Raw genomic sequence first — 12,696 nt, 5'->3', positions numbered from 1 at the left:
CTGCAAGCTTGTCCTGACATGACCCTCCAGCATGACAATGCCACCAGCCATACTGCTAGTTCTGTGCATGAAGAGCCCGGTTCTCAATCCCATTGAGCATGTCTGGGACCTGTTGGATCGGAGGGCTAGGGCCATTCCCCCCAGAAATGTCCGAGGACTTGCAGGTGACTTGGTGGAAGAGTGGGGTAACATCTCACAGCAAGAACTGGCAAATCTGGTGTTGTCCATGAGGAGGAGATGCACTGCAGTACTTAATGCAGCTGGGGGCCACACTAGATACTGACTGTTACTTTTTATTTTGACCCCCCCACCCCTCCTTTGTTCAAGGACACATTGTTCTGCTATTTATTAGTCACATGTCTGTATAACTTGTTCAGTTTATGTCTAAGGTGTTGAATCTTGCTTTGTTCATACAAATATTTACACATGTTAGGTTTGCTGAAAATAAACACAGTTGACAGTGAGAGGACATTTCTTTTTTTTGCTGAGTTTATTACAAACAAACAACCGATTCAACACTTTAGGAAATAAACAGTGACCCAGAAAATAATAACTCTGATAAAATAATCCTATACACTTGTTTTAAATGCTATAAAATGGAATAATGACTGATGTTTATTGTGTGTTGAAATCTGAGGGGTATTGTAGGAAGTGGGATCAATCAGGTGGCCAGCTAGGCAACCAGAAATAACTTTTGATTTTCTGATTCATTAAAAAGGCTTAACTTTATGCTTTTGGTTGTTGAGTCAATTAGACAATGCCCATTTCAAGCATAACTTTTAAAAAATTAAACAAGTTATTTCAGAATATTTCGGCTTGTAACTCCTTGATCCTGCTTTACGGTATAGGCAAACATGGTTTAGTAAGAAACTGTGGTATAGGTATACATGGGGGTCGATGTCACTATTTGGACGGTTCCAGCAGTCTTATCTTGGTATGACAAATAATGCATTAGCTAGAAGAGGAGTGAAAAAAAGAAAGCTTCAACCTAGCTCAATCTATGTACAATAACAATAAGCATATAATATCTGCTTTGAAACGTGTAAAAATCTTCCTGTTTCAATATGACAGCGCTCCACACTATCTTAATCTCGGGTTGTTTACATTTTGAAGGAAGACCACGTTGTTTCTCCTGACCCTCCTCTGATTGGCTAAGCGAGTTTGAAACCCCTCCCATAGGTGGACCTGTAATACGGAAGTGTTTTTCTTGCAGCGAAAAAATAAGAAAATAGAGCATAAACGTTTTTTTATATATACTTGACCAAGTGTAAAGGCTACCTCAGCGCCTACTGCGTCATTTAAGGTTAACCGGGAAATAAGGAAGGCGTCCTTTTTTCCTAAAAATATAAATTAAACCCCTCTTGTGCAAAGTAGATCCGCCATCCATACAAAGTCGATGAGTGCTAGTCTCTAATAATGATCGCAAACACGTGATCAAATGTATTAACTCCCGGGAAATAAAACAGAATGTTCGCTTTCTTATTTGCAATAAATGGAATTCAGATTTGAACATTTAGCGCGTTTGAATGAACCGGGAACACACATGCGCACTTGCCATGGAATGGTCATATATATAAAGATTGGCGCCGGCGCGACAGCTGATCATTATTCGTTCATTCATTTCTAAGGGTAAGGAACTGGAGAGTAATTGTTTGCTTATTTAACTAGCTATATATCTCAGGAGTTTATTCTGAAATTGCGTGGTAAAGCTATTATGTCCATGAGTAACATTTAGTTTATTGGGTTATTTTGTTTATCGAAAAATATTGAAAAGGAACCAAATAGCAAGAGAGACTGGTAACGTTAGCAAACAAGTTGGTTGCAAACTAATGTTATCTGGTTAACATTAGTTGGTTGATTTGATAAGACAATACAATCTGTTTCTTCACATTGTTTTTACGCTGTTCTCTTATCAAATTTGATTGCTATTTAACGTTAACATAGAAGCAACCACTGCTTTTCAGGGACGTGGCATAAAGATACTTAGCAGGTAACTTTGCTAGCCAGCAAACTACATCCTCATGCAAATTATACCTACCAATGTTGAATTATTGCTGCGGCAAAACATTCTTTAAGTATCATATGCTTTATCTAAACTTTTTTTATGTTGCTGTATTAGAGTTAAAGTTGGCTCAGTTGGTTCGTTGGTGAGCTACTGTAGCTAGCCATAGTGACTGTCCAAATCCTCCCGCTTTGAGAAATTGGCGCGTAGTTTGGTTTCACAAACCATCAAATAATTATCGTGTGGTTACTTTTGTTAACAATAACCATGTAAGTTACTACCAGGGCTTCTGACATAACACTGGGACTACGCATAAAGTTGATCTTTATGCAATTTGTGGTAGATTTCTTTATGAAAATTACGGTACTCACAAGCTCAACCCATTTGGCATGCCATTTTACCGCCGGAAAAAACAGCCTTTTATTATCCAATGGTGTTTTGAACTTGTAAAGATAAGTATCTTTGCCATTTTAACAATGTTTTCGCCCTGTCTCCTTTTCAGTGGATCATTTTCGGTGGAACTCTGAAGCCTTCAATTGACAGAATGGCTAACGTTAGACGCAGGTATGGGATAAAGCCTTGTTATCAACAAGCATGATTGCAAGCTAGCTATAACATTGCTTATTTGTACATGTTTGTAACAATTGGTATGGTGACTGCTTTGTCGCTAAAAATTCTGTCTTTTCAGTGGTCGCATCACATTGAAAGCAAGAGATGAGAACGCACCAGAAGAGAATGTCAAGATCAGACGAAAAAGAAAATCTGAGGTTTGTTCAATTAGCTAGCTGTGTTATTTTTAACTGTTAGTGTAGCGGTATTGTTTTTATTGGTTTGTCGTCAAATAAGAACTATAATCTTAGCTAACTGTATTGTCCACTTTTCAGCCATCCAAAAAGATGCCACCCGCAGTGAAGAAACAAAGCTATGAAATTCAGGTTGGTTGCTTGTTTATTCAATTAACTTTACCAAGTTGTGCCAGTGATTGATGACTTTAAATCATGTGGGAGAATTTAGGGGTGAACTATGGTCAAATTCGCATTGATGTCGAAGTAATTATTGATGAGACTTAACTAGTCGCGTTAACTGTGTCAGTGGGTTAGACTGCGCGCAATAACCCCGCGTTTTGTCTGTCCCTTTCTCCTCTACCCGCCTAATCTAAATCACACCGCATGCTTTGTTTTGTATACACTATGGAACCTCTCATAAATACCCGTTTCTGTCGAAATCATTATTTTCTTTTCTATGTTAAGTTCATGTGTATACTATAGCTATGAGCAGTTTGGTAGTTTTCACTGTGCTGGTAGCATGCTGTGACCTCTATTTGTAAATGAGGGCTCTGTTGGCTATATGGAATTATCACTTGGTAAATGCATGCTTATTTATATCTGCATTTGCTGCTTATGTGACTGCTGATGAAGAGATTGACCTTGGTGCCTTTTCTCTCTAGAAACGGTGGTCAGAAGAAGGGGCAAGTCCATGTGTCCTCGTAGAAACGCCACACAAGGAGCTGGAGATGACAAGAGACCGGTCTGGCTTCAAGCAGTTCAGATTCAAGAACATCTTCATCAAGACCTCACCACTGCCCTGCCTCAGGTACAGTGTGTTGAAGGGGCTGAGCCCAAATGCCCTTTACACCTCAATAGATTGGAAAGTACCCCCCCTGTCATGCAGATGCCAATTGTCTTTGTTCCTAACTTGTACCCCCAATGCTACTTAAGAAAACTCTGAATATGTAATGTTTTAGTGGGACTCGACTCACGTTATCCACTTGGCTAATGTGTGTCAATGCCACGCTTACATTAGTCAGGGTGGCAGTAGACCTGCAACTAGAAACACTTCAGCTACTCGGAACTTTTTGCATTTTCTCCTGTTTGTTACTATTGATGACAAACAAATTCAGTGTCTGGTGTTGGGCCCTCATAGTCCATGCGATTGCACACCGGATGTCCTGTTAACCTGTTTTTCCCCTTGGCAGCTGGGCCAGCTCAGATGATGTGTGGATTAAGATGCTGAACAAGGAGCTGAAGTATGTCCATGACAAAGGCTTCCTACAGCAGCACCCCAAACTAAAGCCCAAGATGAGGGCCATTCTCCTGGACTGGCTTCTAGAGGTACGTGTCTCTGAAATGACTTGCTGTACTCTATACAATCTTGGGCCTATTACTTGTACCCATCTATAAGCCTTGTTTACACCTGCACTTGGATTTGTAATGACTGGATATGCATGGGCCAAAGGTCTGATACTCCACCTCCAAAGTTATTATCTCAGGGGTTCTACTTCTCCAATACTACTTTACTATAGTGCCCCAGGATTTGTACCGACCTGACTCATGTCTAACCCATCCCTGTTTTGTCCTGTGTTGTAGGTGAGTGAGGTGTACACTCTGCATCGACAGACTGCTTATCTGGCTCAGGACTTCTTTGACCGCTTCATGCTGACACAGGACGATATGGAGAAGGACCGACTGCAGCTCATAGGAATCACAGCCCTTTTCATCGCGTCTAAGATGGAGGTAGGCGTAGTGCCCTCCGTTTTCATGTTCTTCTGGATGGCGACCACTGCTTCAGTTTATACTGTGTCATAACAAAATGGCATTTGTGATGTATTTTTCTCAAGTCTAATCGTTCCCCCTCCTTATGCCCCTCAGGAAATCTACCCTCCAAAGCTCCATGAGTTTGCCTACGTTACTGACGGAGCCTGTGAGGAGGAAGCGATCCTGGAGATGGAACTTGTCATGTTGAAGGTAAGAAGCCCCCTGTGCCCAAACCGGCACTGTACTAATTCAGTTGTCACATGACTTAATGGCTTCTCTCCTCCATCAGGCGCTGAACTGGAACCTGTGTCCAGAGACAGTGATCACATGGCTGAAGCTCTATGCTCAGGTGGAGTCCCTAAAGGATGGCGTCAACTTCCTGGTACCTCAGTTCTCTCAAGACACCTACATCCAGATCACACAGGTGAGTCCACTAGCCCCCCCGGCAGCTTCTCCTGTCACTTGACTTGTGGAAGGTTTTCAGCTTCCCTACAACTGTTTTAATGGTTGTCATGGTCTCTTCATGTTACAGCTTTTAGACCTGGCCATTCTGGACATCAACTGTCTGGACTACCAGTATGGGATACTGGCTGCTGCTGCCTTCTGCCATTTTTTCTCATTTGATGTTGTCCACAAAGTATCAGGTAAGCAATGATTTGGCATCGTGTACATAAGTTGGCCCCACTCTGTAGAGCCCCACAGCCCTGTTATTACATAGTTACTAATGTCTGTTTCTGTGCAGGTCTGACGTGGGATAGTATTGCCCCCTGTGTCCAGTGGATGACCCCCTTCATGCGCACGGTCAGCGCCTGTCCCAGAGCAGAGCTCAAAGACTTTAAGAAAGTGACGTCTGACGACAGACACAACATCCAGACCCACGTAGACTACCTGTCCATGCTGGTGAGGGCTCACACATTTCAGGGGTTGGAATGAGTACAATATTCAAAACAGAATGGCTACACTGTTGGCTGTTTCGAGTATTTCTACCAGTGGAGCAAGTCGCTTCCACCCAGAAATGTATTGCAGCCATCTTGATGCATGGGCAGCCATTTTGTGCCACCAAGTAATGTTTTTGAAGTGAAAGAATATAACTGCTCATACAAATGTTCGTTGTTCTTAATGAAGTGTTTTGTCTGTTGCAGAGCGACGCTCACCAGAGGCAACCGGACAGCCAAGACAGTCTGTCGCCTGCTGCCATAGGAGGGATATTAACTCCACCAAAAAGCACAGAGAAACCAGCCAATCACTGAGCCCCAGGGTCTCCTCGCGTTGATCTTCTGGCCAACCCGATGAAGGGAGAATTCCCTAGACGCCACGCCTGACCAGCCAGAGGCCGGGAAACTTAACTTCTGAACCTCATCCTCATGTGACCAATCAAATTTGCCTTTTGGTAATAACTCACCTTTGCGTAGCATGTTAAGAAGTTATTTTACTTTATATACCAAGCTGGGTATCAGAGTATATATGCAGTACAACCATGGAAATTAGCTCATGGTAACTATATTGACTTATTTAGTCAAATGATTGCAACAAAAACCCTGTTCTCAGAATCTTAATCCCCAGAATTAGAATTTTACATGGAGATCATTTGAGGTGACAAATCTTTCTCCATAGGAAAACGTCTGCTGCTCCCTCTTTTACTTGAAGCTGAACATCTCAAGACATGGGATGTTTTGATAGCTGAAAAGCGAATATTTTATTTGGTACATAATACAAAGTTGAGTTTCTCAACTCAGTCTCCTAACATTGTGGTATCGTATGTATTTAGTGCTGTTTAGTCTAAATTTGGGTACTCCTGGGAAAGCTCAGCCGTACAATAACACCGAAAGAAGTATTGATGTTTGCTGTGGTTACGTTTGAACATTTGAGCCGTTTGAAATGGTAGTGCAGGGTTAACTCTTTTCTATACCGACTTAAGCACCATTTTTGACCGTATGTATTCTCTCCACTGTGAACAACTAATTTCCATGTGCCTGGTGCATTCTCCTGCCACAACACATTCCTGGAACACTTGACTTCAGTAGTTTGATATAGGCCTCTTGGACCAATTTACAACCATGCCATTTTAACATATTTATTTGTTCATTTAAGCCTTAAAAACATTGTATCTCCATATATACATTCTTCATAGGGCTATGAATCCAGTTCTTTAACAATGCCAAAGGAAGGCAACCTATTTAATTCACGGGATGCATGTTATTTATGATTTTGACATCTGTTATTGGGGGGGTATAATGCAGTTACATATGAAATGTTATGTTGCGTAGTCCTGCGCTAGCCTGTCCGTGGTGCCTTAGTTGAACTAGTGGTGCTGTAAAGACTTGAGGCTCCAGTGGAGGGCTCTAACCCAGTCTGTCCAGCAAACCTGTGACTGTCAACTGAACCCTTCAGTGTTGTGCAGATGCCTGCAGCGGTATACAAAGAACCATGTTTAAACTGTAAATACTCATGTGTATATGTTATGTACATAAACTGAATGTTCTGTTTTCTAAAGGAAACATGCAATGTATTGAATAAATGAAATGGAAATACATTTTGCCTGCTTTTATGGTTGACTTTGGAATGGCAGAATTTGCCTAGTACTTTTCGACCATGGTTTGTTAAATTCTTGTGACTTGGAGAGGGCGTGCCATTTAGAACGGGTCTAACTTGAATGCATCAAGCCACAAGATCTGTATACAATACCACCTATTACATGGACAGTCTGGAGGAGTCCTGTGTATCTGACATGCTGAGGGGAGAAGGAAAGTGAAAGGAGAAATGGGACGAACATCGCCTGGCCTCCAGGAGTGCGGTGTGAGCCTCCGACATAAAGTACCTTTTGACAGAATGGTGGGGTGTTATAAAGATGAGGCCTACACTTTTAACATGTGCTTTGCATTACTAACCTATCCTTAGGCCTTGAGTATTGTCTTGGGCCTGGCATTCTAGTTCATGTTTACACATGCCGTGGGAGTATCTACCGAGGGGGAGGAGAAAGCTTCACTTGAATGACAGGTGGCGTTGAGAAGAAGCCATGACTCAGACGGAGTCACAATGACGTGCTCAACGTTCTAAGTATTGAAGGGTGTTATGTTGAACCCAGAGGGACAACACTAATCTTATGAATAAAATGTAATATAAGGTGGGTCAAAGCAGCTGAAGGAGACTCAGTAAGATGTTGTGTTAAAGGTCCAAGGCAGCCATTATCTCTTATCAAGTCATTTCAGGGTAACAATTAACTTATTGTGATTGTTTTCAAATCAGATGGTCAAAAAGAAAATTGGATTCTTGGCAAACAGCAATTTCTCAAGCAACAATTATGCTAGGACTGTCTGGGAGTGGGGAAAACTGAAAACTAGCTGTTATTGGCGGAGGTTTTGAACTCTTTCTTTTTTGTCTAACTTATCCACGGCCTTGATGTTACCAGGCAGGGCAAAACTCCATCCCACCAAAACAGGCTGAAATGTCAGTCCGTATTTTCGAACACTAAAATGGCATTTTCACACTTGCACAGTATTATTCCAACCTCATAGTGTGGAAATATACTGTACTCTATATTAAACATGGAAAAATTACGTTTTTGACTGCACTGGGCCTTTAAGAAAATTGCCCAAGTCCTATCTCTAGTCCCTCTAATGTCCCCCACCCTGAAAGGACTGAACAGTGACTGATCCCTGGTCAGTCAGCTCCGCTTGGGGGTCTGTGTGCGATGATGCATGCCTCTCCATGAGGCCAGTGTGTTTGTGTGTGTGTGTTTGAGGGGGTAGTCTAGGAGGCAGACAGTGGGACAGCAAGGCAGGCATGGGCCGCTCTCTCTCCCCCTTCCCAAGTCTCGCTTATTGTGTTGTTATTGAGAGGTTATTGTGTTGGCCTGGGAATGCATAGCCCCCACCTCTACATGCCAGCGTTATCATAACCCCCCACCCAACCCTCTTAAACCAACCCTGACAAAGAGACCATCACCCCCCATCCCTAACTCAACTGCATAATGAGTCCTTCAATTTTATGACAAGTTATTTTCATTTTTCAACTTATCGTACATGTGCTACCATCTCCACGTACAAATAGCCCATATTATCTATGACACATCTACAGTATAAATAAATAAAAACTATAACAATATCGTTTGACCAAATGCATTATTTTTCATGTATTTCATGTAAAGATCTGAAACTCACCACCAGAGGGCAGTATGTCCCTATGTTAAGAATAATCATGGCCGTATTTCTCATCCCCTGTTGTTGAACCTTCTCTCATACAGTGCTATGTCCTGATAAAGCCTGTGCCATGGTTCATTAACGGTGTCCATATAATAGAGATGGAGTTACAGCCATCCATACATTGGACAAATAAAGTTACAAAACCAATTGCAATGCCTTGAAGAAAAGTAATTTTTATTAAAAGTAATATACAAAAGGAATATCTGACGTTAGGTTGCTATAAAACGTAGATATGTACATTATATATACACATAATAACATGGGGGCAAGGACCTCGAGTCCTGAATACAGTAAGTAGGGACGCTGGGCTGCGAGGAGTGAAGCCTTACTGGGTTTGTGAGTTCTGGAGTCCATGTGTGTCCTGATCAAAATCACTGAACGCCTGCAACCACATTTATCCATTGTATCTATAGTTTTAGGTTAATATATGCAAACATAGCAACTGCAGTTAAGTTATATGGGGGAAAAAATGTAAGGATGCAGTCGATAATTGGACCAAACACCAGCGTACAAAAGGCACCCCAGTAATTTGAAATGTGGAGACAATAGTCAGAAGAGATTTTATCAGTGTGTTTGTTAGTGAGGTGTTCCTGGTTCTCACTTTGTCCCCACTGTGCATCACAGTAACTCTACAGCCATGGACAAAATGTGATATTTGTTTATACAGCTATATATAAGAGTTATCAAGAACAAAATCGTAAAGTGAAGATCTTTTGGAGAGCTAGTTTTGTGGAGTTTCTGTCTACCTACGGCAACAAAAATAGAACCATTTCAATCAGATCAATTATAAAATAATTGTCGGCAATGGAGTTTCTGTGATTGTACTGTTTGACTTTTCTTTGACTACTCACAACTATTCCTCCGCAGCCAACCCCTCCCTGTATGTCCTGTCTCCTTTAGCACAAAACATTCATCAGACGTTGTCAGGACACTGTGGGGTCATCCTGCCCTCTTGTTTCCAAGACGATAGGACAGGAAGTTTCAGACATGATTGGCATCACACAACACCATCTCTGAACCAACATAGAGCTAGAAACAGAAGAAAGGAGCACATCCTTGTAAGACACATCAACACAGTGCACCACGAGGGCTGGGTTCATCATGTCTATATTGGAGTATAAAAATATTTCCTATCTGAAACCCATCACTATATTCTATAATACACATAATTGATGCCAAGTGAAGGTTTCTCACCAGGCAGATCAACAATGCTTTTACCATTCTAAGCATTTTAAGGTTTGTACTTATTTTTTGGCAAATGGATTCTGCAATCAAGACTGAGAATCATCCACTAGTGCAATTAGACCGTGATTGAAAGGGAAAGTATTTGACAATAGTCTAGAGGCTCTGGAATCTCTTGCATATGAGAACGGATAACTTACACATATCAAGGAACAAGCAACACGATTGACAGCTTTCTTCGTCGAATCAATTTTCCTTTAGTTATATAATGTTCCTCCTAGAGATCATATCTACCTCCTGCTGAACTGAAGAAGGGGAACTCCCCCTGTGTAGGGCAAAAATGCTGTTAATATATATTCTCACAGGATGTGGCGAAGGAACAAATCAGAGCCTCTCCGTTTGCTTGTTTCCCTGGCATGACTGTCTTTATCCAATAGGATGTCTGAAACAAAAACGTTACAACACGAAATAAATGGGTACCGTAACATATACATTTGACACATTAAAGTTCAAAGTCCTTATAATATAGAAGAACAACATTGTCCCTGTTGGTTCAACATCATTTCAGAGCAAAAATAAATACAGTTTCAACACATCACCGAGAGAAATAAAACAGAATAAATTAATTAATCTCACTAAGACTTGTAATCCCTCTTCCACCACATAAAGCTTCAGCAAACCTGTCAACATGAAGAAAAAAAGAACAGGAGCCAATTTTCTGTGTGCTTTGCTTCCCTTACTACCAACCAGCATTGACACACCAGACACAATCACTAGCAGGAACTAAGTCAGTCAATGTTGCAGTGTATGATGGGTTGTGGTTTCTGAGTACCCTAAAAAGGGTGTGGCAGGTTGTCCTGACTATGGCTCCTCTGACTCTGGCTGTAACTCAAAGCTTCCCTGTATGTCAGCGCCAGTGCCGGCCGCTCGTACATTTCACTTAGAGCCTCAAACTTGTCCCCCCAGTGGGATAGCCGGTCAAAGCTGAAGGCTGCTCCCTCCTCTTCCTCTGCTGTATCGTGGGAGATAGCAGAACCCAGCGAGCTGAGGCTACCGACCGGGGACCCGGCGCCCTCGATGCTCCAGACATGATAGTTGTCTGGCGGGAACTCCTGACTGTCGTTGTCGGCCTCCCAGATGATATGCGCCACGTAGCTCTTGAAGTCCATGGGGCAGAGGCCCACGGAGATAGCATGCGCATCATTACTATCATTAGTATAGCTAGCATTGCTTGTGTGGTGATGTTGATGACGGTGGTGGTGGTGGGGGATGTGGAGGTAGGGGGTCCCTGAGCTGCAGGCTGAGCCAGCGGGGTGCACCTCCTCCTGGGAGCCCTGGGAGGACTTGATGAGAGGGGCGGTGGTGCAGGATGAGGACTGGGACAGGCTGGAACACAGGGGCCTCTTCAGCTCTGTGATGTCATAGGCATTCTGGAGGGATGAAATGGCATCAAATTAAAAACATAAGTATGAAAAATAAGTAAATGATGCCATCTAGTGGTCAATTTAGAAATCAATCTCAATGAACAGTGACGTAGGTCATTTCGCTGTGCTGCAATGTCTGACCTGTGCGTGTGTGTGTGTGTACCTGGTCTTGCTCTCCTCCTCCCTCCTCGTTGTAGTTGAGGATGTTCTCTCTGATGTCCTCCCAGCTCTGGTGTTCTGCAGGGAGGTGGTACACGCCCCTCTTCTGGAACTTACTACGACTGCCCTTCTGGTTCCACACTGTCACAGCGACCAGCACAGCTACAGGACACAGAGAAAGGAAACAGTTCCGTCATTAGAGTGGATGGAAGAGATGGAGAGATAACACTACTGTACTCTACATGCATCTGAGTGTTGAAGGGAAAGAGATGAAGCAAAACCTATCCTTTTCACGTTCACCTCTTGTCTTCTGTCGGCCATCTACCATCCCTCAGGCAATCCTACACTCTCTTTTCCCCTCTCCCTTCATGCCATCTCTCTCAACTTCCCCTCACTCTCCCTGCAAGTCTAACCATCACTGATTTGTAGACATTCACCGCTGCAGCTACTTCACCCTTTTCCTCATCTCGCTTGACATTTCTAGTTTTAGCACTCAGATGTTTATGTTCTCCACTTCTCATCCCCCTCTCCTTTCCCTGGCATGGGGCTATGATCTCGCTGCGTCGTGTATCAGGGCCGTCAGCGTTGACAGAGGGGTCCTCGGGGGCACTGCTAGTCTGACATCACAGAGCCGTACCCGTCAGAGGCTCATACAAACCTCGCTACCTGTCACGTGTCACTGTCATTGAACAGGCCCTCTAGTCTCTAGTCTATTTCCCCTGCTCTCCCTTCTACATACATCTAACTACACATCTATCTATATGGTGTTTATCAATGCTGCTAATGGACAGCATTATAATGGCTACTCTATTGATGTCCTTAAGCACGCTTAATGTTCCGTAAAAACAGCTCACTATACGAAGGGTAAAAGGTCATGTGAAGAGAGGGTTTTAGTCGCCCATATTTACCGAAGAAGACGAGCAGACACATGCTGATGACCAGGATGGAGCCCGGGCTGAGGGCGGCCATACGGTGGGCTTTCATCTGGCCCACCTCACAACGCTGACCTCTGAACCCTTCGGGGCAACGGCACTGCCAGCTGTCAGGGGTCAGGGCGTGGCAGGTGCCCCTGTTACGGCAAGCCGAGGGTCCACAGGGGGAGGGCACACAGCGGTGGTGGCCTGATGTCTCGTCTGTCACCGTCACCTGGCCACCTGGACACCTGGGAGAGGGCAGAGAACAGGTTTGTTCTT

The 12,696-nt window shown here is 43.2% G+C and overlaps 2 protein-coding genes across 2 annotated transcripts in view; one reads left to right on the top strand and one right to left on the bottom strand.

The window, feature by feature from the left end:
* The first annotated feature begins 1,613 nt into the window (after positions 1-1,613).
* Positions 1,614-7,060, top strand: LOC135522192 (G1/S-specific cyclin-E2-like). The gene is made up of 12 exons (XM_064948233.1): positions 1,614-1,629; positions 2,505-2,566; positions 2,691-2,769; positions 2,887-2,937; positions 3,450-3,595; positions 3,978-4,113; positions 4,369-4,515; positions 4,651-4,746; positions 4,826-4,960; positions 5,069-5,180; positions 5,279-5,436; positions 5,679-7,060. Exons 2-12 carry the CDS (start codon positions 2,547-2,549, stop codon positions 5,784-5,786), a joined length of 1,188 nt encoding a protein of 395 aa, XP_064804305.1. The 5' UTR covers positions 1,614-1,629; positions 2,505-2,546; the 3' UTR covers positions 5,787-7,060.
* A 1,831-nt stretch (positions 7,061-8,891) lies between these two features.
* The window catches only part of LOC135522191 (neural-cadherin-like), a 102,018-nt gene continuing 98,213 nt past the window's right edge, over positions 8,892-12,696 (bottom strand). The window contains exons 32-34 of the mRNA XM_064948232.1: positions 12,412-12,665; positions 11,508-11,665; positions 8,892-11,350 (exon numbers count right to left, since the gene is read on the bottom strand). Coding sequence (XP_064804304.1) covers positions 10,754-11,350; positions 11,508-11,665; positions 12,412-12,665 — 1,009 coding nt within the window. The 3' untranslated portion in view covers positions 8,892-10,753. The remainder of the gene's footprint in view (positions 11,351-11,507; positions 11,666-12,411; positions 12,666-12,696) is intronic.

Source organism: Oncorhynchus masou, chromosome 30 (genome assembly GCF_036934945.1).
Source record: "Oncorhynchus masou masou isolate Uvic2021 chromosome 30, UVic_Omas_1.1, whole genome shotgun sequence".
Lineage (NCBI taxonomy): Eukaryota > Metazoa > Chordata > Actinopteri > Salmoniformes > Salmonidae > Oncorhynchus > Oncorhynchus masou.
This window is presented reverse-complemented; position numbering and strand designations above follow the sequence as displayed.

Excerpts from the sequence above, each read along its gene's own strand:
- LOC135522192 (XM_064948233.1), top strand. The coding sequence starts at position 2,547 with ATGGCTAACGTTAGACGCAG. Across the intron at positions 4,961-5,068 it reads CCTACATCCAGATCACACAG|CTTTTAGACCTGGCCATTCT; the intron begins GTGAGTCCACTA and ends TTCATGTTACAG. Across the intron at positions 5,437-5,678 it reads TAGACTACCTGTCCATGCTG|AGCGACGCTCACCAGAGGCA; the intron begins GTGAGGGCTCAC and ends TGTCTGTTGCAG.